Source organism: Mobula birostris, chromosome 12 (genome assembly GCF_030028105.1).
Source record: "Mobula birostris isolate sMobBir1 chromosome 12, sMobBir1.hap1, whole genome shotgun sequence".
Classification (NCBI taxonomy): Eukaryota; Metazoa; Chordata; class Chondrichthyes; order Myliobatiformes; family Myliobatidae; genus Mobula; species Mobula birostris.
Genome location: NC_092381.1, coordinates 115,088,751 through 115,115,949, shown reverse-complemented (window position 1 = coordinate 115,115,949; position 27,199 = coordinate 115,088,751). Strand labels below are relative to the sequence as shown.

At 51.0% G+C, this 27,199-nt stretch overlaps 1 protein-coding gene across 3 annotated transcripts in view; it reads left to right on the top strand.

Annotated features, from left to right (window-relative positions):
• The window catches only part of clasrp (CLK4-associating serine/arginine rich protein), a 144,693-nt gene that overhangs the window by 70,735 nt on the left and 46,759 nt on the right, over window positions 1-27,199 (top strand). For 2 of the 3 annotated variants that reach the window (XM_072274541.1, XM_072274542.1), the window contains exons 13-15: window positions 8,411-8,659; window positions 24,054-24,257; window positions 26,039-26,078. In XM_072274541.1, the coding sequence (XP_072130642.1) occupies window positions 8,411-8,659; window positions 24,054-24,257; window positions 26,039-26,078 (493 nt within the window). Of the gene's footprint in view, window positions 1-8,410; window positions 8,660-24,053; window positions 24,258-26,038; window positions 26,083-27,199 lie in introns of all 3 variants that reach the window. The other variant, XR_011888098.1, reaches the window with a different exon arrangement.

Here is a 27,199-nt window from a genome sequence, read left to right as displayed (position 1 = left end):
AATGATGAAAAGCCTCGATAGAGTGGATGTGGCGAGGATTTTTCCTATACTGGGGAGTCTAAGACCAGAGGACACAGCGTCAGAATAGAGGGGTGTCCCTTTGGAACAAAGATGAGGAATTTCTTTAACCAGAGAGTGGTGAATCTGTGGAATTCCTACCACAGATGAGGAGGCCAAGTCATGTGGTATATTCATTAGTTATCGTGTGTTATCTGTTCTACTGTGCTTTAGATTCTGGTTTGGAGAAATATTGTCTTGTTTCTATATACATTATAACCGTATAACAATTACAGCATGGAAACAGGCCATCTCGGTCATTCTAGTCCGTGCCGATCTCTTACTCTCACCTAGTCCCACTGACCTGCACTCAGCCCATAACCCTCCATTCCATTCCTGTCCATATAGCTATCCAATTTAACTTTAAATGACAACATCAAACCTGCCTCAACCACTTCTGCTGGAAGCTCATTCCACACAGCTACCACTCTCTGAGTAAAGAAGTTCCCCCTCATGTTACCCCTAAACTTTTGCCCTTTAACTCTCAATTCATGTCTTTTTGTTTGAATCTCCCCCACTCTCAGTGGAAAAAGCCTATCCACGTCAACTCTATCTATCCCCCTCATAATTTTAAATACGAGTCCCCCCTCAACCTTCTACGTTCCAAAGAATAAAGACCCAACTTGTTCAATCTTTCTCTGTAACTTAGGAGATGAAACCCAGGTAACATTCTAGTAAATCTTCTCTGTACTCTCTCAATTTTGTTGACATCTTTCCTATAATTCGGTGACCAGAACTGTACACAATACTTCAAATTTGGCCTTACCAATGCCTTGTACAATTTCAACAATTCATCCCAACTACTATACTCAATGCTCAAATTTATAAAGGCCAGCATACCAAAAGCTTTCTTCACCACCCTATCCACATGAGATTCCACCTTCAGGGAACTATGCACCATTATTCCTAGATCCCTCTGTTCTACTGCATTCTTCAATGCCCTACCATTTACCATGTATGTCCTATTTTGATTAGCCCTACCAAAATGTAGCACCTCACATTTATCAGCATTAAACTCCATCTGCCATCTTTCAGCCCGCTCTTCTAACTGGCCTAAATGTCTCTGCAAGCTTTGAAAACCTACTTCGTTATCCACAACACCACCTATCTTAGTATCATCTGCATACTTACTAATCCAATTTATCACCCCATCATCCAGATCATTAATGTATATGACAAACAACATTGGCCCCAGTACAGATCCCTGAGGCACACTGCTACACACCATCCTCCAACCTGACAAACAGTTATCCACCACTACTGTCTGGCATCTCCCATTCAGCCACTGCTGAATCCATTTTACTACTTCAATATCAATACCTAACAATTGAACCTTCCTAACTAACCTTGCGTGTGGAACCTTGTCAAAGGCCTTACTGAAGTCCATATAGACAACATCCACTGCTTTACCCTCGTCAACTTTCCTAGTAGCCTCTTCAAAAAAATTCAATAAGATTTGTCAAACATGACTTTCCACGTACAAATCCATTTTGACTGTTCCTAATCAGACCCTGTCTATCCAGATGATTATATAGACCATCTCTAAGAATACTTTCCATCAATTTACCCACCACTGATGTCAAACTCACAGGCCGATAATTGCTAGGTTTACTCTTAGAACCCTTTTTAAACAATGGAACCACATCAGCAATACGCCAATCCTCCAGCACCATCCCCGTTTCTAATGAAATTTGAAATATTTCTGTCAGAGCCTCTGCTATTTCTACACTAATTTCCCTCAAGGTCCTAGGGAATATCCTGTCAGGACCCAGAGACTTATCCACTTTTATATTCCTTAAAAGCGCCAGTACTTCCTCTTCTTTAATCATCATTGTTTCTATTACTTCCCTACCTGTTTCCCTTACCTTACACAATTCAATATCCTTCTCTTTAGTGAATACCGAAGAAAAGAAATTGTTCAAAATCTCCCTCATCTCTTTCGGCTCCACATATAGCCGTCCACTCTGATTCTCTAAGGGACCAATTTTATCCCTCACTATCCTTATGCTATTAATATAACTGTAGAAACCCTTTGGATTTATTTTCGCCTTACTTGCCAAAACAACCTCTTATCTTCTTTTAGCTTTTTTAATTCCTTTCTTAAGATTCTTTTTACATTCTTTATATTCCTCGAGCACCTCATTTACTCCAATCTGCCTATATTTATTGTAGATCTCTCTTTTTTTCCGAGCCAAGTTTCCAATATCCCTTGAAAACCACGGCTCTCTCAAACTTTTAACCTTTCCTTTCAACCTAACAGGAACATAAAGATTCTGTACCCTCAAAATTTCACCTTTAAATGACCTCCATTTCTCTATTACATACATCCTTCCCATAAAACAAATTGTAAACACAAAATAATCTGCAGATGCTGGGGTCAAAGCAACACTCACGACAAGCTGGAGGAACTCAGCAGGTCGGGCAGCATCCGTGGAAAAGATCGGGTGATGTTTCGGGCCGGAACCCTTCGTCAGGACTGTAAGGGGAAGGGGTAGAGGCCCTATAAAGCAGGTGGGGGGAGGATGGGAAGGAGAAGGTTGGTAGGTTCCAGGTGAAAAACCAGTAAGGGGAAAGATAAAGGGCTGGGGGAAGGGAGGCAGGGAGGTGATAGGCAGGAAAGGTGAAGAAAGAACAGGGGAAAACACAATGGGTAGTAGAAGGAGGCGGAACCATGAGGGAGGTGGTAAGCAGCTGGGGGAGGGGGCAGAGTGACATATGGATAGGGGAAAGGAGGGGGAGGGAATTACCAGAAGTTGTTGAATTGTATGTTCATACCAAGGGGCTGGAGACTACCTAAGCGGTATATGAGGTGTTGCTCCTCCAACCTGAGTTTAGCCTCATCATGGCAGTAGAGAAGGCCATGTATGGACATATCTGAATGGGAGTGGGAAGCAGAGTTGAAGTGGGTGGCTACCGGGAGATCCTGTCTGTTTTGGCAGACGGAGTGGAGGTGCTCGATCAAGCGGTCCCCAAATCTGCGTCAGGTTTCACCGATGTAGAGGAGGCCGCACGGGGAGCACCGGATGCAATAGATGACCCCAACAGACTCACAAGTGAAGTGTTGCCTCACCTGGAAGGACTGTTTGGGGCCCTGAATGGTGGCAAGAGAGGAGGTGTAGGGACAGCTGTAGCACTTGCGCTTACAGGGATAAGTGCCAGGTGGGAGATCCGTAGGTAGGGACGTGTGGACCAAGGAGTCGTGGAGGGACCGATCCCTGCGGAAGGCAGAGAGGGGTGGAGAGGGAAAGGTGAGCTTAGTGGCACATCTTAGTGGCATAAAACAAATTGTCCCAATCCACTCCTAAATCCTTTCGCACCTCCTCAAAGTTAGCCTTTCTCCAATCAAAAATCTCAACCCTGGGTCCAGTCCTATCCTTCTCCATAATTATATTGAGAGACTAATGGCGTTGTGATCACTGGACCCGAAGTGCACCTTAACACATACCTCTGTCACCTGACCTATCTCATTCCCTAAAAGGAGATCTAACACTGCCCCTTCTCTAGTTGTTACCTGTATGTATTGCTGCAAAAACCTATCTTGCACAGGTTTTACAAACTCCAAACCATCCAGCCCTTTTATAGAATATGTTTCCCAGTCTATGTGTGGAAAATTAAAATCTCCCACAATCACAACCTTGTGCTTACGACAAATATCTGCTATCTCTTTACAAATTTGCTCCTCCAATTCTCGCTCCCCATTAGGTGGTCTATAATACATCCCTATAAGCGTTACTACACCTTTCCCATTCCTCAATTCCGCCCAAATAGCCTCCCTGGACGAGTCCTCTAATCTATCCTGCCAGAGCACCGCTGTAATACTTTCTCTGACAAGCAATGCAACACCTCCCCCTCTTGCCCCACGGATTCTATCACACCTGAAGCAACGAAATCCAGGAATATTTAGTTGCCAATCACACCCCTCCTGCAACCATGTTTCACTAATAGCTACAACATCATATTTCCAGGTATCAATCCATGCTCTAAGCTCATCCACCTTTCTTACAATGCTCCCAGCATTAAAATAGATGCATTTAAGAAACTCTCCACCTCTTACTCTCTGTTTATCCCGAATGGTGCAAACAACTTTGTTATCTTTTTCTTCCTTCTCCCCTACATTCTCAGTCCCAGTGCTCCCTTTCTCTGTCCCCTGCCCACCCTCCCTCACACACCATCCACCAGCTCTCTCCATCTGTGAACCAACCTCCTCCCTCCTAATCTCTTCAATTTGATTCCCACCCTCCAACCATTCTAGTTTAAAGTCTCCCCAGTAGCCTTCGCAAATCTCCCTGCCAGGATATTGGTCCCCCTAGGATTCAAGTGCAACCTGTCCTTTTTGTACAGGTCACACCTGCACCAGAAGAGGTCCCAATGATCCAGAAACTTGAATCCCTGCCCCCTGTTCCAATCCCTCAGCCACACATTTATCCTCCACCTCATTCCATTCCTACTCTCACTGTTGTGTGGCACAGGCAGTAATCCCGAGATTACTACCTCTGCGGTCCTTCTTCTCAACTCCCTTCCTAACTCCCTACATTTTCCTTTCAGGACCTCTTCCCTTTTCCTACCTATGTCATTGGTACCTATATGTACCACAACCGCTGGCTCCTCACCGTCCCACTTCAGGATATCTTGGACGCAATCAGAAACATCCCGGACCCTGGCACCAGGGAGGCAAACTACCATCCGGGTCTCCTGACTGCATCCACAGAATCACCTATCTGACCCCCTTACTATCGAGTCCCCTATTACTACTGCCCTCCTCTTCCTTTCCCTACCCTTTTGAGCTACAGGACCAGACTCTCTGCCGGAGGCACGGCCACTGTCGCTTTCCCCAGGTAGGCTGTCCTCCCCCAGTTGTACTCAAACAGGAGTACTTATTGTCAAGGGGCACAGCCACTGGGGTACTCTCTATTACCTGACTCTTCCCCTTGCCCCTCCTAACCATGACCCACTTGTCTGCCTCCCGTGGCCCTGGTGTGACCACCTGCCTGTAACTTCTCTCTATCAACTCCTCACTCTCCCTGACCAGACGAAGGTCATCGAGCTTCAGCTCCAGTTCCCTAACACGGTCCCTTAGGAGCTGCATCTTGGTGCACCTGGCGCAGATGTGGACGTCCGAGAGGCTTGGAGGCTCCAGGACCTCCCACATCCGACACCGAGAACAACAAGCTGCCCTCACACTCATACTTCCCCCTTTCCTCAAATGACAGGAAAAATTGAAAACCAAACCTACTTTGCCTCGCCTGTTTCCGACTAAGCCTGCTGAGCCAAAGCCTTAAGCCTTCACTCTGCTCCCAGCTCACTCTGCCGCCCGCAAAACGATGCTGCCTGCTGTATAAGGCTGTGTTCCTTTTAAATCTTCCGCGCTTCACTGCCTGACGTCACAAGCCTGCGCAGTCCTGCCTCTCTTAACTCCGATGATGAGAAGATATGATTATAAGATTATATGGTTATATATGTTATATACATGTACAGTATATAGTTAAATGACAATAAACGTGAGTTAAGGCAGAGGCTGATAGATTCTTGATTGGTCAGGGCATGAAAGGATATGGCAAGAAGGCAGGAGGGAGATGGAGTCACCAGATGGACCAAGCAGACTCATTCTGCTCCTGTATCTTTGCTCTAATAAGAAGGTAGAGAGAAGGAGTGGAGTACAAGCTGGCAGGTGATAGCTGAGGCCAGGTGAGAGAGAAGGTGAGTGGATGGGTGGGAAGGGAGAATGAAATAAGCTGGGAGGTGATAGGTGGAAGAATTGGGAATGGAAACAGAGAATAGGTAGGGGAGAATTTACTAGGAATTAGAGAAATTGATATTCATGCCATCAGGTTGGAGGCTACCCAGATGGAACATGTAATGGTGCTCCTGCAACCTGCATTTGGCCTCATGGTGGCAGTAGAGGAGGCCATGAACAGACATGATAGAATGGGAATGGGAAGTTGAATTGAAATGAGTGACCACTGGGAAATCTTGCAGTGGACAGTTTTACTTAAACGTATGCATTATGATTAAAATGGGGCAATGTGACTTCAGTAGGATTGTGTGCAATGATGGTATAAAAAGTTTTTCAGGAGCTTGGGTAATAAAGGAAAGTATAAGGATGTTGAGCTTGTTGTCTTTGGAAGCAGAGTTTGAGATGATCCAGCTGAGATTTTTAAGCTTATAAATGAAAGTGGTATAATATTCAATGGACCAGTTATAGCACAGGAACAGACATTTCAGCCCATAAAGATGTACCAAATTAATTAACCTAATGATCCCTAATTACACTAATGTCTTCTGTCTGCATGTGGTCCATAACACTTCATTCTCTATATATTCCTGTGCTTATCTAAGAGCCTCGTGTTTCTGAATTGCTGAGTGTGTGTCTTCAGGCTCCTGTACCTCCTTCTGGATGGCAGCAGTGAGAAGGAGGCATATCCTGGGTGGTGGGGGGTGCTTAATGATGGATGCCACCTTTCTGAGGTATTGCTACCTGAAGACGTCCTTGACACTACGGAGTTCTGGAGCTGACTAAGTTTACAAATGTGTGCAGTTTATTTTGATCCCATGCAGTAGACCCCTCTCCCCATACCAGATGGTGATGCAGCCAGTTAGAATGTTCTCCACGGTTCATCTGTAGAAATTTGGGAGTGACTGATGATACACCAAATCTCCTCAAACTCCTAATGAAATGTAGTCACTGTTGTGCTTTCTTTGTAGCTGCATCAATATGTTGGGTCCAGGTTATGTCCTCAGAGATGTTAACGTGCAGGAACTTGAAATTGCTGACTCTTTCCACTTCTGATCCCTCTATGAGGACTGGTGGGTGTTCCCTCACTTTACCCTTTCTGGAGTCCACTATCAGTTCTTTGGCCTTACTGACATCTGAGTCCAATCAAACAGCTGATCTATCTCGCCCTGGTATGCTATGGAAGTCTAGCTTGCCTGTAGAATCAAAGCATTAAAGACAGCACCTGGCAATAGGGAATATATAGGGAATGGGAAGATCCCACAAATAGTTTACAGATGTGGGTCAATACAAGGCCTACTGGGAGATGTACTGACATGTACTGAGGTCTCATGCAGCTGAATAGCTTTGCTATGCTCTAGAAAGTATCAGGTGGTATTTCAGTTGTTGTAAGGTATTGGGTCCAAAGCTGGAGTGAGGGGTTTTGAGAGAGATGCAGAGGGTGGAAATTTCGAACAGAGATGAGGAGGAATTTCTTTAACCAGAGGATAGTGATCTGCGGAACTCTTTGTCACAGACAACTATGGAGGCTAAATCATTGAGTATATTTAAGGCAGAGGTTGGCAGCTCTTGATTAGTCAGGGCATTATAGGTTATGGGGAAAAGCAGGAGAGTGGGGTTTAGAAGGACAGTGTTCCTAGTTTTAAAGAAAGGTCCCTAAAACATGGCGATGAATCAAATGGATTTAATTCTGGAATAGTTTATTTTATGTAAGATTGAAGGAGTCAGGCCTGCAGCTGAAACATTTCTCTAATCTTAGTCCGAACACCTCAGGTTCATTTGTTAGGTTTAAGGAGTGCATTCCCCAGGGACCGCTGCTGTGTTGTCTCAGTTGCAAATGGATACTGTATTGGGTGTTGTCTTGTGCTGCATCTTGAATGCTTTTCTACATTAGAGCTGCAAATGGTGTTATGTAGAAATGGGCAAGTTTGAACATGCAGAAACCCAGCCAACGATTGCAGCATCAAAGCTGTTAACCTGAAGACATGATGTTAAGCTGAGAGCCTATTGCAGGGATGTGAGACTGCTGGACACGGCTTCAGAAGAGAGCAAAGGAGTTCTCCACAGTATAAAAGTAGAAAGTGTCGTCAAAACATCCAGGAGTGATAAATAGTTAACATTTCAGACTGGTGATCTACCATCAGCTCCATCTTTACAACAGCGGTTCCCAACCTTTTTTATGCCATGGACCAATACCATTAAGCAAGAGGTTCGTGGACTTCAGGTTAGGAACCCTTGCTTCAGGGGATGAATATTGGCTGTGATACAATGCTCCACACATCTAAAACCTTCCATGAATCCTTTGTCATCTTCATGCACCTCTAGAGGAGTCAGAATGTACTGCCATTTAATGTAACCTTGCTTGACCTAAGAAATGTCACCTTCAAGAAAGCAAGAGTTTCTCAGTGGAGTGAAGTGTCGGAGTGGACAAAGTCACTGACTTATCTTGGCTCAAGCCAAGTTCAATTTCAAACCCAGGCGAGGTGTTCTTGTTTCTCTCGATCTCCTTGTGTTTGTAATATTGTGCTTTTGTGGGTTTCAGCATACGAAAGCCTCAACAGATTCAGTTTTGGTGCCGGCAGACTATCGTTTATACTTTATTTATGTTTCTGTATTCCTCAGGCGCCGCTCCTCTTCCTCTTCCTCGTCACAGTCTCGATCAGGCTCTCGCAGCCACCGATCCCACGGGCACCGGCGGACGAGGTGCTACTCCCGCTCCCGGTCCCGCTCGCGCAACAGGCACTACTCGCGATCGTATGGCCGCTACACCAGAGGAGGATCCCGGGACGGGCACCACTGCTCCCGCTCACACTCGCGCTCGGCTGACAGGACACGCTACATCAGCTCCCGCAGTCGTGGCAGGAGATCCAGGTATGGTGACGGCATCTGCTGCCTGGGTACAGATAGAACAGCACAATTGATATTACACTTTACAGCACATAGCTGTAAGATCAGGGTTCAATTCCCACAGCTGTGTGTAAGGAGTTTGTACGTTCTCCCCATGACCTCAGTGTGTTTTGCTTTCCTCCCACATTCCAAAGACGTATGGCTTAGGGTTAATAAGCTGTGGGCACGCTACCGGAAGCATGGCGACTCTTGCAGGCTGCCTCCAGTACATCTTCGGACCGTGTTGGTTGTTGACGCAAGTGACACATTTCACTGTGCGTTTCGATGTTTCAATGTACATGCAGTACAAAGCTAATCTCTTTAAAGCAGTGGTGGGAGCAGATTGAACAAGCACCACTGATCCACAATGGCAGAGGGTTAACCTGATGATCTGGCTACTGTGATCTTGCTGGATTTGAACAGCTTCCCGCAGTCATGGCAGGAGATCCAGGTATGGTGACAGCTCTGCAGTGGGAATAGGTGGGAAAATGTTGGGGAAGATTAAACAAGCAGCACTATGTAAGAAGTGGGACTGAGGGATTTTCAGAGAGGAAGCTTTGGAAGAGTGGTGAGGAGATGGTGGTGATGATAATGGTTTACTTGCTATGATCTTGCCTCATTTTGACGGTCTCAAGGCAATGGGTTTTATATTATAGAATTTAAATTCTTTTCCTTGTAAGAATTAAGGACATAAAGTTCAGGGTAAATTTATTATCAAAATCCAATGTGGGGACTGCAGGAAATATTACATCAGCCAAGATGGGAAAAAACAGCCCACAAGGATCCATGAACATCAACCGTAAAGCGAAACGACCAACTCCCCCTTGTCTCTACCACGAAGATCGAGAGGGCATAAATTTGACTGGGCATTAGTGAAAGTCATAGCACAAGCAAACGTGGTGTTCATGAGGATTCCTAGAAGCATAGTTTTCCATGAACAGTCTGTAAACAGACGTGTAGACCTCAATCCCATGTATGGGCCAATGCAGGCAAAATTCAAGTCAACACATGGATTTCATGCAACCAATCAGCAGCATGATCTCCATGCATCACAATTGAATTTCCATAATGACAACCAATTAGCTGATTGAAAGGTATATAAAGGTCAAGCATTCGGAGGACACACCACAATCAACAGTGCACAGATGATGTCTGCTCATATGGTGATGAGGCATTTGCAAATGGATTGTCAAGGTTGGAGAACAACTCAACCCCATTATCAAAGTGTGTATATATCACCATTTACTACCCTGAGATTTACTTTCTTGCAGGCATTCACAGTAAATACAAAGAAATACAATGGAATCAATGAAAAAATATGCCCACAAATAAAGACTGACAAGCAATGTGCAAAAGAAAGCAAACTGAGATACATTAAAGAATTAAAAATAAATAATTAATACAGAGAACATGAATTTATAGAGTCTTTGAAAGTGTTCATAGGTTGTGTTCAGTAATCAGAGTTGTGGTGAGTGAAGTTATCCACACTGGTTCAGGAGCCTGATGGTTGTGGGGTAATAACTGTTCCTGAACCCGGTGGTGTGGGACCTGAGGCTCATTGTGGTGAGTGAAGTTATCCACACTGGTTCAGGAGCCTGATGGTCGTGGGGTAAAAACTGTTCCTGAACGTGGTGGTGTGGGACCTGAGGCTCATTGTGGTGAGTGAAGTTATCCACACTGGTTCAGGAGCCTGATGGTCGTGGGGTAATAACTGTTCCTGAACCCGGTGGTGTGGGACCTGAGGCTCATTGTGGTGAGTGAAGTTATCCACACTGGTTCAGGAGCCTGATGGTGGTGGGGTAAAAACTGTTCCTGAACGTGGTGGTGTGGGATGTAAGGGTACTGCACCTCCTTCCTTATGGTAACAGTGAGAAGAGAGCATGCTGTGGATGGATCAAAATAAAAAAATGTTGGAGGAACTCAGCAGGTCAGGCAGCATTTATGGAAATGAATAAATAGTCGACGTTTCAGTCGAGACCCTGTTGATGAATGCTGCTTTCTTATGGTATTGCTGCTTGTAGATGTGCTCAATGGCGGGAAGGGCTTTTCCTGTGATGGACTGGGCTGTATCCACCTCGTTCATGGGCACTGGTGTTTCCATATTAGGCTGAGATGCATCCGGACAAAATTATAAGTAATAGCTGAAACAAATTTATGTCTGTAATAATAAGACAAACCACCTTAGATGTGCAAACTAGTTATAAGGGCAACATTCGCCAGGAACTATCACCTTGTGTACTGAGCTGTTAACAGGCACTTAGATTGGGTGTTAAACTGATGGTCGACCTTGAATGCTTTCCTGCATTATGGGTGAGAAGCCAGTGTCATTGTAGATGGAACCTTCTGGTACCAGAGCCACTGGTTGCACCAGCAGGAGGTGTTAACTTTCATTTGCGACTTTCACCTAAAGTTAACAGAAAGCGAGATTTGAAGTCATCAAGGCTTTTAGGAGAATAAATATTGAGATGCTTCTACTCTCAGTGGGCACATTATTGGATACCTGCAGTACATAATAAAGTGGCCACTGAGTGTATGTCCATGGTCTGCTGCTGCTATAGCCCATGCTTCACATGTTGTGCATTCAGAGATGCTCTCCTGCACACCACTGTTGTAACATGTGGTTATTTGAGTTACTGTCACCTTCCTGTCAGCTTGAACCAGTTTGGCCGTTCTCCTCTGACCCACAGAACTACCGCTCATTGGATGTTTTTTAATTTTCGCACCACTCTCTAACCACAAGGGCAGGGGTTTCCAACATGGGGTCCACAGACCTCTTGGTTAATGGTAGGGGTTAGGGAACCCCTGCTGCCAAGACTGTTTTGTGTGAAAAATCTCTGGAGATCAGCAGATTCTGAAATACTTCTATCTGGAGGAGAGATGGGGAAATGAGGCTTGGGTCTGTTCTATCTGGAGGAGAGGCTGGGGAGAGGAGGCTCGGTCTGGAGGAAAGACTGGGGAGGCTCGGCTCGGTCTGTTCTGTCTGGAGGAGAGGCTGGGGAGATGAGGCTCGGTCTGTTCTGTCTGGAGGAGAGGCTGGGGAGACTTGGCTCGGTCTGGAGAAGAGACTGGGGAGGCTCGGCTTGGTCTGTTCTGTCTGGAGGAGAGGCTGGGGAGATGAGGCTTGGACTGTTCTGTCTGGAGGAGAGGCTGGGGAGCTGAGGCTCGGTCTGTTCTGTCTGGAGGAGAGGCTGGGGAGATGAGGCTCGGTCTGGAGGAGAGTGGGGGGATGAGGCTCGGTCTGTTCTGTCTGGAGGAGAGGCTGGGGAGACGAGGCTCAGTCTGTTCTGTCTGGAGGAGGGGCTGGGGAGATGAGGCTCGGTCTGTTCTGTCTGGAGGAGAGGCTGGGGAGACGAGGCTCGGTCTGGATAAAGACTGGGGAGGCGAGGCTCGGTCTGTTCTGTCTGGAGGAGAGGCTGGGGAGACGAGGCTCGGTCTGTTCTGTCTGGAGGAGAGGCTGGGGAGACGAGGCTCGGTCTGTTCTGTCTGGAGGAGAGGCTAGGGAGATGAGGCTCGGTCTGTTCTGTTTGGAGGAGAGAGATGAGGCTCGGTCTGTTCTGTTTGGAGGAGAGGCTGGGGAGATGAGGCTCGGACTGTTCTGTCTGGAGGAGAGGCTGGGGAGACGAGGCTCGGTCTGTTCTGTCTGGAGGAGAGGCTGGGGAGACGAGGCTCGGTCTGTTCTGTCTGGAGGAGAGGCTAGGGAGATGAGGCTCGGTCTGTTCTGTTTGGAGGAGAGAGATGAGGCTCGGTCTGTTCTGTTTGGAGGAGAGGCTGGGGAGATGAGGCTCGGACTGTTCTGTCTGGAGGAGAGGCTGGGGAGACGAGGCTCGGTCTGTTCTGTCTGGAGGAGAGGCTGGGTAGATGAGGCTCAGTCTGTTCTGTCTGGAGGAGAGGCTGGGGAGAGGAGGCTTGGTCTGTTCTGTTTGGTGGAGAGGCTGGGGAGATGAGGCTCGGACTGTTCTGTCTGGAGGAGAGGCTGGGGATCTGAGGCTCGGTCTGTTCTGTCTGGAGGAGAGGCTGGGGAGAGGAGGCTCGCTCTGGAGGAGAGTTGGGGGATGAGGCTCGGTCTGTTCTGTCTGGAGGAGAGGCTGGGGAGACGAGGCTCAGTCTGTTCTGTCTGGAGGAGAGGCTGGGGTGATGAGGCTCGGTCTGTTCTGTCTGGAGGAGAGACTGGGGAGACAAGGCTCGGTCTGTTCTGTCTGGGGGGAGGCTGGTGAGACGAGGCTCGGTCTGGAGGACAGACTGGGGAGGCTCGGCTCGGTCTGTTCTGTCTGGAGGAGAGGCTGGGGAGATGAGGCTTGGTCTGTTCTGTCTGGAGGAGAGGCTGGGGAGTTGAGGCTTGGTCTGTTCAATCTGGAGGAGAGGCTGGGGAGCTGCGCTTGGTCTGTTCTGTCTGGAGGAGAGGCTGGGGAGACTAGGCTTGGTCTGTTCTGCCTGGAGGAGAGGCTGGGGAGACGAGGCTTGGTCTGTTCTGTCTGGAGGAGAGGCTGGGGAGACGAGGCTCGGTCTGTTCTGTCTGGAGGAGAGGTAGGAGAGACGAGGCTCGGTCTGTTCTGTTTGGAGGAGAGGCTGGGGAGGTAAGGCTCGGTCTGTTCTGTCTGGAGGAGAGGCTGGTGAGACGAGGCTCGGTCTGGAGGACAGACTGGGGAGGCTCGGCTCGGTCTGTTCTGTCTGGAGGAGAGGCTGGGGAGATGAGCCTCGGTCTGTTCTGTCTGGAGGAGAGGCTGGGGAGACGAGGCTCAGTCTGTTCTCTCTGGAGCAGAGGCTGGGGAGCTGAGCCTCAGTCTGTTCTGTCTGGAGGAGAGCCTGGGGAGATGAGGCTCGGTCTGTTCTTACTGGAGGAGAGGCTGGGGAGATGAGGCTCGGTCTGTTCTGTCTGGATGAGAGGCTGGGGAGCTGAGGCTCCGTCTGTTCTGTCTGGCGGAGAGGCTGGGGAGACGAGGCTCAGTCTGGAGGAGAGTGGGGAGACGAGGCTCAGTCTGTTCTGTCTGGAGGAGAGGCTGGGGAGACGAGGCTTGTTTTGGAGGAGAGACTGGGGAGACTCGGCACGGTCTGTTCTGTCTGGAGGTGAGGCTGGGGAGATGAGGCTCGGTCTGTTCTGTCTGGAGGAGAGGCTGGGGAGACGAGGCTCGGTCTGGAGGAGAGTGGGGCGATGAGGCTCGGTCTGTTCTGTCTGGAGGAGAGGCTGGGGAGACGAGGCTCGGTCTGTTCTGTCTGGAGGAGAGGCTGGGGAGACGAGGCTTGGTCTGTTCTGTCTGGAGGAGAGGCTGGGGAGACGAGGCTTGGTCTGTTCTGTCTGGAGGAGAGGCTGGGGAGATGAGGCTCGGTCTGTTCTGTTTGGAGGAGAGGCTGGGAAGATGAGGCTCGGACTATTCTGTCTGGAGGAGAGGCTGGGGAGATGAGGCTCGGTCTGTTCTGTCTGGAGGAGAGGCTGGGGAGCTGAGGCTCGGTTTGTTCTGTCTGGAGGAGAGGCTGGGGAGAGGAGGCTCGGTCTGGAGGAGAGTGGGGGGATGAGGCTCGGTCTGTTCTGTCTGGAGGAGAGGCTGGGGAGACGAGGCTCAGTCTGTTCTGTCTGGAGGAGGGGCTGGGGAGATGAGGCTCGGTCTGTTCTGTCTGAAGGAGAGGCTGGGGAGATGAGGGTCGGTGTTTTCTGTTTGGTGGAGAGACTGGGGAGATGAGGCTCGGACTTTTCTGTCTGGAGGAGAGGCTGGGGATCTGAGGCTCGGTCTGTTCTGTCTGGAGGTGAGGCTGGGGAGAGGAGGCTCGCTCTGGAGGAGAGTTGGGGGATGAGGCTCGGTCTGTTCTGTCTGGAGGAGAGGCTGGGGTGATGAGGCTTGGTCTGTTCTGTTTGGAGGAGAGGCTGGGGAGACGAGGCTCGGTCTGGATAAAGACTGGGGAGGCTCGGCTCGGTCTGTTCTGTCTGGAGGAGAGGCTGGGGAGATGAGGCGTGGTCTGTTCTGTCTGGAGGAGAGGCTGGGGAGTTGAGGGTTGGTCTGTTCAATCTGGAGGAGAGGCTGGGGAGATGATGCTCGGTCTGTTCTGTCTGGAGGAGAGGCTGGGGAGACTAGACTTGGTCTGTTCTGTCTGGAGGAGAGGCTGGGGAGACGAGGCTCGGTCAGTTCTGTCTGGAGGAGAGGCTGGGGAGTCGAGGCTCGGTCTGGAGGAGAGACTGGGGAGGCTCGGCTCGGTCTGTTCTGTCTGGAGGAGAGGCTGGGGAGATGAGGCTCGGACTGTTCTGTCTGGAGGAGAGGCTGGGGAGATGAGGCTGGGTCTGTTCTGTTTGGAGGAGAGGCTGGGGAGATGAGGCTTGGTCTGTTCTCTCTGGAGGAGAGGCTGGGGAGATGAGGCTTGGTCTGTTCTGTCTGGAGGTGAGGCTGGGGAGATAAGGCTCGGTCTGTTCTGTCTGAAGGAGAGGCTGGGGAGCTGAGGTTCGGTCTGTTCTGTCTGGAGGAGAGGCTGGGGAAAGGAGGCTTGGTCGGAAGGACAGTGGGGAGATGAGGCTCGGTCTGTTCTGTCTGGAGGAGAGGCTGGGGAGACGAGGCTCAGTGTGTTCTGTCTGGAGGAGAGGCTGGAGAGATTAGGCTCGGTCTGTTCTGTCTGGAGGAGAGGCTGGGGAGATGAGGCTCGGTCTGTTCTGTCTGGAGGAGAGGCTGGGGAGATGAGGCTCGGTCTGTTCTGTCTGGAGGAGAGGCTGGGGAGACGAGGCTTGGTCTGGAGGAGAGACTGGGGAGACTCAGCTCGGTCTGTTCTGTCTGGAGGAGAGGCTGTGGAGATGAGGCTAGGTCTGTTCTGTCTGGAGGAGAGGCTGCGGAGCTGAGGCTCTGTCTGTTCTGTCTGGAGGAGAGGTTGGGGAGATGAGGCTGTGTTTGTTTTGTGTGGAGGAGAGGCTTGGTCTGTTCTGTCTGGAGGAGAGGCTGGGGAGACGAGGCTCGTTCTGTTCTGGAGGAGAGGCTGAGGAGCTGAGGCTCGGTCTGTTCTGTCTGGAGGAGAGGCTGGGGAGAGGAGGCTTGGTCTGGAGGGGAGACTGGGGAGGCTCGGCTCGGTCTGTTCTGTCTGGAGGAGAGGCTGGGGAGACGAGGCTCGGTCTGTTCTGTCTGGAGGAGAGTGGGGGGATGAGGCTCCGTCTGTTCTGTCTGGAGGAGGGGCTGGGGAGATGAGGCTCGGTCTGTTCTGTCTGGAGGAGAGGCTGGGGAGACGAGGCTCGGTCTGGATAAAGACTGGGGAGGCTTGGCTCGGTCTGTTCTGTCTGGAGGAGAGGCTGGGGAGATGAGGCTTGCTCTGTTCTGTCTGGAGGAGAGGCTGGGGAGACGAGGCTCGGTCTGTTCTGTCTGGAGGAGAGGCTGGGGAGGCGAGGCTCGGTCTGTTCTGTCTGGAGGAGAGGCTGGGGAGACGAGGCTCGGTGTGTTCCGTCTGGAGGAGAGGCTGGGGAGACGAGGCTCGGTCTGTTCTGTCTGGAGGAGAGGCTGGGGAGACAAGGCTCGGTCTGTTCTGTCTGGAGGAGAGGCTGGTGAAACGAAGCTCGGTCTGGAGGAGAGTCTGGGTATGCTCGGCTCGGTCTGTTCTGTCTGGAGGAGAGGCTGGGGAGATGAGCCTCGGACTGTTCTGTCTGGAGGAGAGGCTGGGGAGATGAGGCTCGGTCTGTTCTGTTTGGAGGAGAGGCTGGGAAGATGAGGCTCGGACTATTCTGTCTGGAGGAGAGGCTGGGGAGATGAGGCTCGGTCTGTTCTGTCTGGAGGAGAGGCTGGGGAGATGATGCTTGGTCTGTTCTGTCTGGAGGAGAGGCTGGGGAGCTGAGGCTCGGTTTGTTCTGTCTGGAGGAGAGGCTGGGGAGAGGAGGCTCGGTCTGGAGGAGAGTGGGGGGATGAGGCTCGGTCTGTTCTGTCTGGAGGAGAGGCTGGGGAGACGAGGCTCAGTCTGTTCTGTCTGGAGGAGGGGCTGGGGAGATGAGGCTCGGTCTGTTCTGTCTGAAGGAGAGGCTGGGGAGATGAGGGTCGGTGTTTTCTGTTTGGTGGAGAGACTGGGGAGATGAGGCTCGGACTTTTCTGTCTGGAGGAGAGGCTGGGGATCTGAGGCTCGGTCTGTTCTGTCTGGAGGTGAGGCTGGGGAGAGGAGGCTCGCTCTGGAGGAGAGTTGGGGGATGAGGCTCGGTCTGTTCTGTCTGGAGGAGAGGCTGGGGTGATGAGGCTTGGTCTGTTCTGTTTGGAGGAGAGGCTGGGGAGACGAGGCTCGGTCTGGATAAAGACTGGGGAGGCTCGGCTCGGTCTGTTCTGTCTGGAGGAGAGGCTGGGGAGATGAGGCGTGGTCTGTTCTGTCTGGAGGAGAGGCTGGGGAGTTGAGGGTTGGTCTGTTCAATCTGGAGGAGAGGCTGGGGAGATGATGCTCGGTCTGTTCTGTCTGGAGGAGAGGCTGGGGAGACTAGACTTGGTCTGTTCTGTCTGGAGGAGAGGCTGGGGAGATGAGGCTCGGTCAGTTCTGTCTGGAGGAGAGGCTGGGGAGTCGAGGCTCGGTCTGGAGGAGAGACTGGGGAGGCTCGGCTCGGTCTGTTCTGTCTGGAGGAGAGGCTGGGGAGATGAGGCTCGGACTGTTCTGTCTGGAGGAGAGGCTGGGGAGATGAGGCTGGGTCTGTTCTGTTTGGAGGAGAGGCTGGGGAGATGAGGCTTGGTCTGTTCTCTCTGGAGGAGAGGCTGGGGAGATGAGGCTTGGTCTGTTCTGTCTGGAGGTGAGGCTGGGGAGATAAGGCTCGGTCTGTTCTGTCTGGAGGAGAGGCTGGGGAGCTGAGGTTCGGTCTGTTCTGTCTGGAGGAGAGGCTGGGGAAAGGAGGCTTGGTCGGAAGGACAGTGGGGAGATGAGGCTCGGTCTGTTCTGTCTGGAGGAGAGGCTGGGGAGACGAGGCTCAGTGTGTTCTGTCTGGAGGAGAGGCTGGAGAGATTAGGCTCGGTCTGTTCTGTCTGGAGGAGAGGCTGGGGAGATGAGGCTCGGTCTGTTCTGTCTGGAGGAGAGGCTGGGGAGATGAGGCTCGGTCTGTTCTGTCTGGAGGAGAGGCTGGGGAGACGAGGCTTGGTCTGGAGGAGAGACTGGGGAGACTCAGCTCGGTCTGTTCTGTCTGGAGGAGAGGCTGTGGAGATGAGGCTAGGTCTGTTCTGTCTGGAGGAGAGGCTGCGGAGCTGAGGCTCTGTCTGTTCTGTCTGGAGGAGAGGTTGGGGAGATGAGGCTGTGTTTGTTTTGTGTGGAGGAGAGGCTTGGTCTGTTCTGTCTGGAGGAGAGGCTGGGGAGACGAGGCTCGTTCTGTTCTGGAGGAGAGGCTGAGGAGCTGAGGCTCGGTCTGTTCTGTCTGGAGGAGAGGCTGGGGAGAGGAGGCTTGGTCTGGAGGGGAGACTGGGGAGGCTCGGCTCGGTCTGTTCTGTCTGGAGGAGAGGCTGGGGAGACGAGGCTCGGTCTGTTCTGTCTGGAGGAGAGTGGGGGGATGAGGCTCCGTCTGTTCTGTCTGGAGGAGGGGCTGGGGAGATGAGACTCGGTCTGTTCTGTCTGGAGGAGAGGCTGGGGAGACGAGGCTCGGTCTGGATAAAGACTGGGGAGGCTTGGCTCGGTCTGTTCTGTCTGGAGGAGAGGCTGGGGAGATGAGGCTTGCTCTGTTCTGTCTGGAGGAGAGGCTGGGGAGACGAGGCTCGGTCTGTTCTGTCTGGAGGAGAGGCTGGGGAGGCGAGGCTCGGTCTGTTCTGTCTGGAGGAGAGGCTGGGGAGACGAGGCTCGGTGTGTTCCGTCTGGAGGAGAGGCTGGGGAGACGAGGCTCGGTCTGTTCTGTCTGGAGGAGAGGCTGGGGAGACAAGGCTCGGTCTGTTCTGTCTGGAGGAGAGGCTGGTGAAACGAAGCTCGGTCTGGAGGAGAGTCTGGGTATGCTCGGCTCGGTCTGTTCTGTCTGGAGGAGAGGCTGGGGAGATGAGCCTCGGACTGTTCTGTCTGGAGGAGAGGCTGGGGAGATGAGGCTCGGTGTGTTCTGTCTGGAGGAAAGGCTGGGGAGATGAGGCTCGGTCTGTTCTGTCTGGAGGAGAGGCTGGGGAGAGGAGGCTTGGTCTGGAGGGGAGACTGGGGAGGCTCGGCTCGGTCTGTTCTGTCTGGAGGAGAGGCTGGGGAGACGAGGCTCGGTCTGTTCTGTCTGGAGGAGAGTGGGGGGATGAGGCTCCGTCTGTTCTGTCTGGAGGAGGGGCTGGGGAGATGAGGCTCGGTCTGTTCTGTCTGGAGGAGAGGCTGGGGAGACGAGGCTCGGTTTGGATAAAGACTGGGGAGGCTTGGCTCGGTCTGTTCTGTCTGGAGGAGAGGCTGGGGAGATGAGGCTTGCTCTGTTCTGTCTGGAGGAGAGGCTGGGGAGACGAGGCTCGGTCTGTTCTGTCTGGAGGAGAGGCTGGGGAGGCGAGGCTCGGTCTGTTCTGTCTGGAGGAGAGGCTGGGGAGACGAGGCTCGGTGTGTTCCGTCTGGAGGAGAGGCTGGGGAGACGAGGCTCGGTCTGTTCTGTCTGGAGGAGAGGCTGGGGAGACAAGGCTCGGTCTGTTCTGTCTGGAGGAGAGGCTGGTGAAACGAAGCTCGGTCTGGAGGAGAGTCTGGGTAGGCTCGGCTCGGTCTGTTCTGTCTGGAGGAGAGGCTGGGGAGATGAGCCTCGGTCTGTTCTGTCTGGAGGAGAGGCTGGGGAGATGAGGCTCGGTGTGTTCTGTCTGGAGGAAAGACTGGGGAGATGAGGCTCGGTCTGTTCTGTCTGGAGGACAGGCTGGGGAGAGGAAGCTCGGTCTGGAGGAGAGGCTGGGGAGACGAGGCTTGGTTTGTTCTGTCTGGAGGAGAGGCTGGGGAGACGAGGCTCGGTCTGTTCTGTCTGGAGGAGAGGCTGGGGAGAGGAGGCTCAGTCTGGAGGAGAGGCTGGGGAGACGAGGCTCGATCTGTTCTGTCTGGAGGAGAGGCTGGGGAGAGGAGGCTCGGTCTGTTCTGTCTGGAGGAGAGGCTGGGGAGATGAGGCTTTGGACTGTTCTGTCTGGAGGAGAGGCTGGGGAGATGAGGCTCGGTCTGTTCTGTCTGGAGGAGTGGCTGGGGGGAGGAGGCTCGGTCTGGAGCAGAGTGGGGAGATGAGGCTCGGTCTGTTCTGTCTGGAGGAGAGGCTGGGGAGACGAGGCTTGGTCTATTCTGTCTGGAGGAGAGGCTGGGGAGATGAGGCCTGCTCTGTTCTGTCTGGAGTAGAGGCTGGGGAGACGAGGATCGGTCTGTTCTGTCTGGAGGAGAGGCTGGGGAGACGAGGCTCGGTCTGCTCTGTCTGGAGGAGAGGCTGGGGAGACTAGGCTTGGTCTATTCTGTCTGGAGGAGAGGCTGGGGAGATGAGGCCTGCTCTGTTCTGTCTGGAGGAGAGGCTGGGGAGACTAGGCTCGGTCTGTTCTGTCTGGAGGAGAGGCTGGGGAGATGAGGCTCGGTCTGTTCTGTCTGGAGGAGAGGCTGGGGAGACGAGGCTCGGTCTGTTCTGTCTGGAGGAGGGGCTGGGGAGAGGAGGCTCGGTCTGGAGGAGTGACTGGGGAGATGAGGCTTGGTCTGTTCTGTCTGGAGGAGTGGCTGGGGAGATGAGGCTCGGTCTGTTCTGTCTGGAGGAGAGGCTGGGGACAGGAGGCTCGGTCTGGAGGAGAGTGGGGGGATGAGGCTTGGTCTGTTCTGTCTGGAGGAGAGGCTGGGGAGACGAGGCTCAGTCTGTTCTGTCTGGAGGAGGGGCTGGGGAGATGAGGCTCGGTCTGTTCTGTCTGGAGGAGAGGCTGGGGAGATGATGCTTGGTCTGTTCTGTCTGGAGGAGAGGCTGGGGAGCTGAGGCTCGGTTTGTTCTGTCTGGAGGAGAGGCTGGGGAGAGAAGGCTCAGTCTGGAGGAGAGTGGGGGGATGAGGCTCGGTCTGTTCTGTCTGGAGGAGAGGCTGGGGAGACGAGGCTCAGTCTGTTCTGTCTGGAGGAGAGGCTGGGGAGATGAGGCTCGGTCTGTTCTGTCTGGAGGAGAGGCTGGGGAGATGAGGCTCGGTCTGTTCTGTCTGGAGGAGGGGCTGGGGAGACGAGGATCGGTCTGGAGGAGAGACTGGGGAGGCTCGGCTCGGTCTGTTCTGTCTGGAGGAGAGGCTGGGGAGACGAGGCTCGGTCTGTTCTGTCTGGAGGAGAGGCTGGGGAGATGAGGCTCTCGTGTGTTCTGTTTGGAGGAGAGGCTGGGGAGATGCGGCTTGGTCTGTTCTGTTTGGAGGAGAGGCTGGGGAGATGAGGCTCGGTCTGTTCTGTCTGGAGGAGAGGCTGGGGAGCTGAGGCTCGGTCTGTTCTGTCTGGAGGAGAGGGTGGGGAGAGGAGGCTCAGGCTGGAGGAGAGTGGGGAGATGAGGCTTGGTCTGTTCTGTCTGGAGGAGAGGCTGGGGAGACGAGGCTCAGTCTGTTCTGTCTGGTGGAGAGGCTGGGGAGACGAGGCTCGGTCTGTTCTGTCTGGAGGAGAGGCTGGGGAGACGAGGCTGGGTCTGGAGGAGAGGCTGGGGATGCTTGGCTCGGTCTGTTCTGTCTGGAGGGTGGGATCGGTCCGTTTTGTTTGGAGAGGCTGAGTCTGTCTGTTTTTATAGGGCCTATCAGCGGAGTCAAAAGAGCGCTATGAAGAAGAGGTGTTTCTCGCAGGTCTGAGGTAGTTATTTAGAAAGAGAGCTTTGAGGGCGTTTGTCCATTGTATGGGAGTCAACAGAGCTCTACAAACTAAATAAAAGTAGAAAAGTGATAAATGGAGTGGCCATTTTTCGGAGTCGGCCAGTGACAAGAGTAGAAATACAGGCTTCAGCTCAAAGTAGGCTTTGGCTCGATGTAAAGTGTCTGTTAGGATTCCTTTTTATCTTTTTTCCCCCTCTATTGCTGTACAATTTAAGTGGCTGTGGTGTTGGAGAACTGGCAGACCTAGAGTCTCCTGGGGAACTACATCTGTGTGAAGTGCATCCAGCTGTAGCTCCTTGAAGACTGTGTTAGGGATCTGGACAGCAACTGAATGACGTTTGGCTTGTTAAATAGAGTGAGGAGATAATTGATCAAAGTTTCAGGGAGGTCGTCACCCCGAGGTTGCAGGAGACAAGTAGCTGGGTGACCGTCAGGTGAAATGGAAATAGGCAGTTAGAGCAGAGCACGCATGTGACCATTACCCTCAAAAACAAGTATACGGCTTTGGGTACTGTTGTGGGGGATGACCACCCGGGAGAACGCCACAGTGATTGGTTACAGGCACTGAGATATGATGTTGTGGCCATCACTGAATTGTGGCTGCAGGATGGGTGTAGTTGGGAGCTGAATGTCCAAGGTTACACGTTGTATTGGAGGGATAGGAAGGTAGGCAGGGGGGTAGTGTGGCTCTACTGGTAAAGAATGGCATCAAATCAGTAGAAAGCTGTGACATAGGATTGGAAGATGTTGAATCCTTGTGGGTTGAGTTAAGATACTGCAAGGGTAAAAAGACGTTGATGGCAGTTATATACAGGCCTCCCAACGGTAGCTGGGAGGTGGACCACAGATTGCAACAGGAAATAGAAAAGGCGAGTCAAAAGGGCAATATGTGGTAGTGATAGGTGATTTTAACATGCAGTTTGATTGGGAAAATCAGATTGGAAATGGATCTCGAGAGCGAGTTTGTTGAATGGCTAAGAGATGTTTTTTTAGAGCAGTTTGTTGTTGAGCCTACTAGGGGATCAGCTGTACTGGATTGGGTGTTATGTAATGAACTGGAGGTGATTAGGGAGCTTAAGGTAAAAGAACCCTTAGGAACCAGTGATCACAATATGATTGAGGCAACACACATCAAAGTTGCTGGTGAACGCAGCAGGCCAGGCAGCATCTCTAGGAAGAGGTACAGTCGACGTTTCAGGCCGAGACCCTCCGGCAGGACCCTTCGTCAGGGTCTCGGCGTGAAATGTCGACTGTACCTCTTCCTAGAGATGCTGCCTGGCCTGCTGTATTCACCAGCAACTTTGATGTGTGTTGCTTGAATTTCCAGCATCTGCAGAATTCCTGTTGTTTACAATATAATTGAGTTCAACTTGAAATTTGAAGGTTTTAAAGGTACCTTTAATGTCAGAGAAATGTATACAATATACATCCTGAAATTCTTTTTCTTTGCAACCATTCACAAAAACAGAGGGGTGCCCCGAAGAATGAATGACAGTTAAATGTTAGAACCGCAAAGTACCCCCCAGCTCCCCCCACCCAAGCATAAGCAGCAGCAAAGCAGTGATTTCCCTGCCCCCAGCAAAAAAAAAGCATCGGCGCCCCCCACTGAGAACTCAGGCGTGCAGCAAGGCATCAATAAAGAGACTTGCAGTAGCCCATAGTCTACTCGTTTACGCGGTAACTCGACATAGCACAGGCTCTCTCTCCCCTGAATAAGCAAAAAAGAAGTGTCCCCGTTTCACAGTGAGAGGGGAGACATAACAAGCAACTCGTTGATTTATGATGTTGAAAGTCTGTTGCGTCGTTTTTTCTGAGCTCTGTGCCCAAAGAACTCGGTTCTCTGGGCACACAACCAGAAGCTAGCTTGCTGCTTTTGTACTCCCGCGACACACCCCACAAAACCCCGGAACCCTGAAGGCACACTAGTCTTCTAGGCTGCGTCCTTGGTATGTTGAATAGTGGCCAGTCGTGAGACCCCGAGAGCGGGTCCCATTCCCGCAAAGAACCAAAGTCGGCGTGTAACTCCAGGTCAGGGTCTTTAAAAGAACCCTGAAAGGGAAAAATGGAGATATTGAAGATAGAAATAGAGCAGTTTCGGAAGATGCAAGCAGAGGAGTTGCCGTTAAGCGCCATCGTCCTTCTGAGCTCCAGCCATTCCTTCTCCATTCCTTCTCAGTGCTGAAGAAGAGTCTTGGCCAGAAATGTTGACTGTTTATTCATTTCCATAGACGCTGCCTGACCTGCTGAGTTCCCCCAACATTTTGTGTGTGTTGCTTTAGAAATTTAGGACATCAGGGTGATTTTATTTATTTATTTAGTGATCCAGCGTGGTAACAGGGCCTTGTGGCCCAATGGCACCCAATTTCATCCTACTAACCCATACATCTTTGGAATGCATAAGGAAACTGGAGCTCACGGACAAAACCACACAGTCACAGGGAGAATATACAATCTCCTTCCAGACGGCAGCAGAAATGAACCTGGGTTGCTGGTGTAATTGTAGCATTACGCTAACTGCTGCCCATGTTATGTGTGGGTAGTTAATGTAGGCGTAAGTGGTGATGTAGTACATGAAAATCTATTCAGTGTACAGTCTGCGTTGGAGTGGAAATCGGATTTGGGGGCAGTTTCCACTGTAATCATCTATGTATTTGGCTGCTCCTGTGATGCTGTCTTAAAGCATTTCTCCTTCTCCCGAGGTCGCGGAGTCACTCGCGTTCGGACGACCGTTACCGCAGAAGCAGCAGGGGAGGCTACAGCTTGACCCGACGGAGGAGCAGCAGCAGCCGGAGCAGCAGCGGCAGCCTGAGCCGCTCGCAGAGCCAAAGCAAGTCTCTGTCCCCCGTGAAAGAGAGCCTGGGGAAGGTGGCTGCCTCACCTGCCACCAGCGAAAAACTGAAAAAGTACGACTGCACTCCCCTCCTTTCTTCACCTCCGCCCCCTCGCTCCCTCCTCTTCACCTCCGCCCCTCGCTCCCTCCTCTTCACCTCCGCCCCTCGCTCCCTCCTCTTCACCTCCGCCCCTCGCTCCCTCCTCTTCACATCAGCCCCCTCGCTCCCTCCTCTTCACCTCCGCCCCTCGCTCCCTCCTCTTCACCTCCGCCCCTCGCTCCCTCCTCTTCACCTCCGCCCCTCGCTCCCTCCTCTTCACTTCTGCCCCCTTGCTCCCTCCTCTTCACCTCTGCCTCCGTGTACAGCCTTGATTTCCATATTGTGTGAGGGATAGAAACATAGAAAATAGGTGCAGGAGTAGGCCATTCGGCCGTTCGAGCCTGCACCGCCATTTATTATGATCATGGCTGATCATCCACTCAGAACCCTGCCCCAGCCTTCCCTCCATACCCCCTGACCCCCATAGCCACAAGGGCCATATCTAACTCAAGGCACTAGAGAGAGTTCAGAGAAGGGCAGCTAAACTTATTCCAGGTCTGCAGGGTATGAGTTATGAAGAAAGATTGAAAGAATTAAATCTTTTTACCCTAAGTAGATGTAGAAGGAGAGGAGACATGATAGAAGTGTTCAAAATCATGAAGGGTATAAGTAAACTGGATGCCAGCTGCTAGTTCAAAATTACTCCATTATCGAGGACACGGGGCCATAAGTGGAGACTGGTTAAAGAGAGATTTCGGACTAATCTCAGGAGACATTCCTTTACAGTGAGTTGTGAACACATGGAGCAAACTATCTAGTTGAGTAGTTGAGAGTACTTTCAAATCAAACTCAGTAGTTATTTAAACTAACAATGTGAATAGGACTTTGGAAAGCTTTGTTGGGCCGAATGGCCTGTTCTTGTCAAAAACTTTATAATGTTCTAGAATACTGGATCTAGGGACTAGAAGTATTATTGGACTTTGTGGGCGTTCAAATTCCTTATTTGCGTGATCAATCATCCAAATAGAATCTCCACATTAAAGGCAAATAATACTTCAGAATTAGTAATTGACCAATAGTAAGTAACACTCTAGAACCCTTATAGAGTCATAGAAAGCTACAGCATAGAAGCAGGCCCTTCGGCCCATCTAGTCTATGCCGAATCATTGAAGTTGCCTACTGTCATTGACCTGCACCGGGACCATAGCCTCCTTACCCCTGCCATCCGTTTACCTTTCCAAACTTCTGAATGTTGCAGTCGCAGCTGCCACTTACGCTGACAGCTTGTTCCACACTGCCTCCACCCTCTGAGTTTTCCTTCATCGCCCCCATGAACCAGGGGTTCCCGGTCCTTTTATATCATGGACCCCTACTATTAACCAAGAGGTCTCTAGGCCCCAGGTTGGGAAACCCTGCCTTACACATTTCACCTTTCAGCTCTAGTTGCAGTCTCACCCAACTTCTGGAAAAAGCCTGCTTGCATTTACCCTATCTATATACCTCTATCAAATCTCCCCTCAGTTTTCTGTGATCTGCTTATTTTGTATCTGTATGCCAAATAGCTCCATATGCCAGTTGGTCAATATCTATATTTAACTAATCCTAATCAATTCTGCTTAAAAATTACATTTTTTAAAATTCAAATGTTAGAACAGTTTGGTGACAGGGGCCAGGCTGTTCTCTTTGTGTGCAACTAAATAGTGTGGTTGAGGATGGAGTGTAAGTTTTCAGAGACCGGTTCATCGGCGATGACACTGTGATTGTGTTAAGTTGACCCTCTGTCTCTCTTTCCCCCCCCTTTTTCTCATTCCCAGGTCTGACACTCCTGTGGGTAAAGAGTCCGGAGCTGCCAAAGTCAGTAAGAATTTTATCTCACCTCCGTTAAACACAGCCCCTTCTGAAAACCTCACAGAAACACTTATGCAGCCTCAAGTAGTCTTTCAGCAACTTTTAGTCGCTTTCTAACCTGAAATTGTCCTTGATGCTGTGTTACTGGTAACACAGCAGAGAGCATGCGAGTTTGGCAGCACCTTAAACACGTTCCGCTTTCATAAGGTCCTTTGTGTTTCCAAACGGTGCCAAGAACTCAAAGTGCTAAATTTTGTCTTTCCTATGAGAATCTGAAATTCTAAAATGTTGCACCAAATGTAAATTGTTATAACTTTTCACTGTGCTGCTGCAGGTTTTTCCATCCTCTGACCATTGCCTGCTGTCTATAGTTTGCAAGGACATGATACGTTTTGCTATGTCAACTGTCACAATGCTGTTACATGTGATTATCATTAGGGGGCTCTGTGGAAAAGGTTTATAAAATGTATCTCAAATATCCTTTATTTCAAAGATACACTATTTAAAATTGATTGAGATACAGCACAGAATAGGCCCTTCCAGCAGTGCCGCCCAGCAATCCCCTGGTTTAATCCTAGCCTAATCCAGAGACAGTTTACAACGACCAATTCACCTACCAATCAATGCGTCTTTGGACTGTGGGAGGAAACCAGAGCACTCAGAGGAAACCCACGTGGTCACAGGGAGAGCGTACAAACTCCTTACAGGCAGCGGTGGGAGTTGAATCCAGGTCACTTGTACTATAAAGTGTTGTATTAACCACTGCACTCCCTTATGTCACTGATTGTGTGCAAGAGTAGAAATACTTTACAAGTGTCGCCTGAATAATTCCAAGTTGCTATTTATTTCTGGTGATTTTACATTATTTATGCGTGGATTATGGCAGATTTACACAACATAAGGCATTTGGCTTAATGAAGAGCGGCATAGTAAGTTACCACAATGCTATGATAGCACCAGCAACCTGGCTTCAATTCCCACCACTGCCTGTATGTTTTCCCAGTGACGATATGGGTTTCCTCTGGTGCTCTGGTTTCCTCCCACAGTCCAAAGACATAGGCTTTTAGATTAATTGGTCACATGGATGTGATTGGGAGGCACAGGCTTGTTAGGCCAGAAGTGCTTGT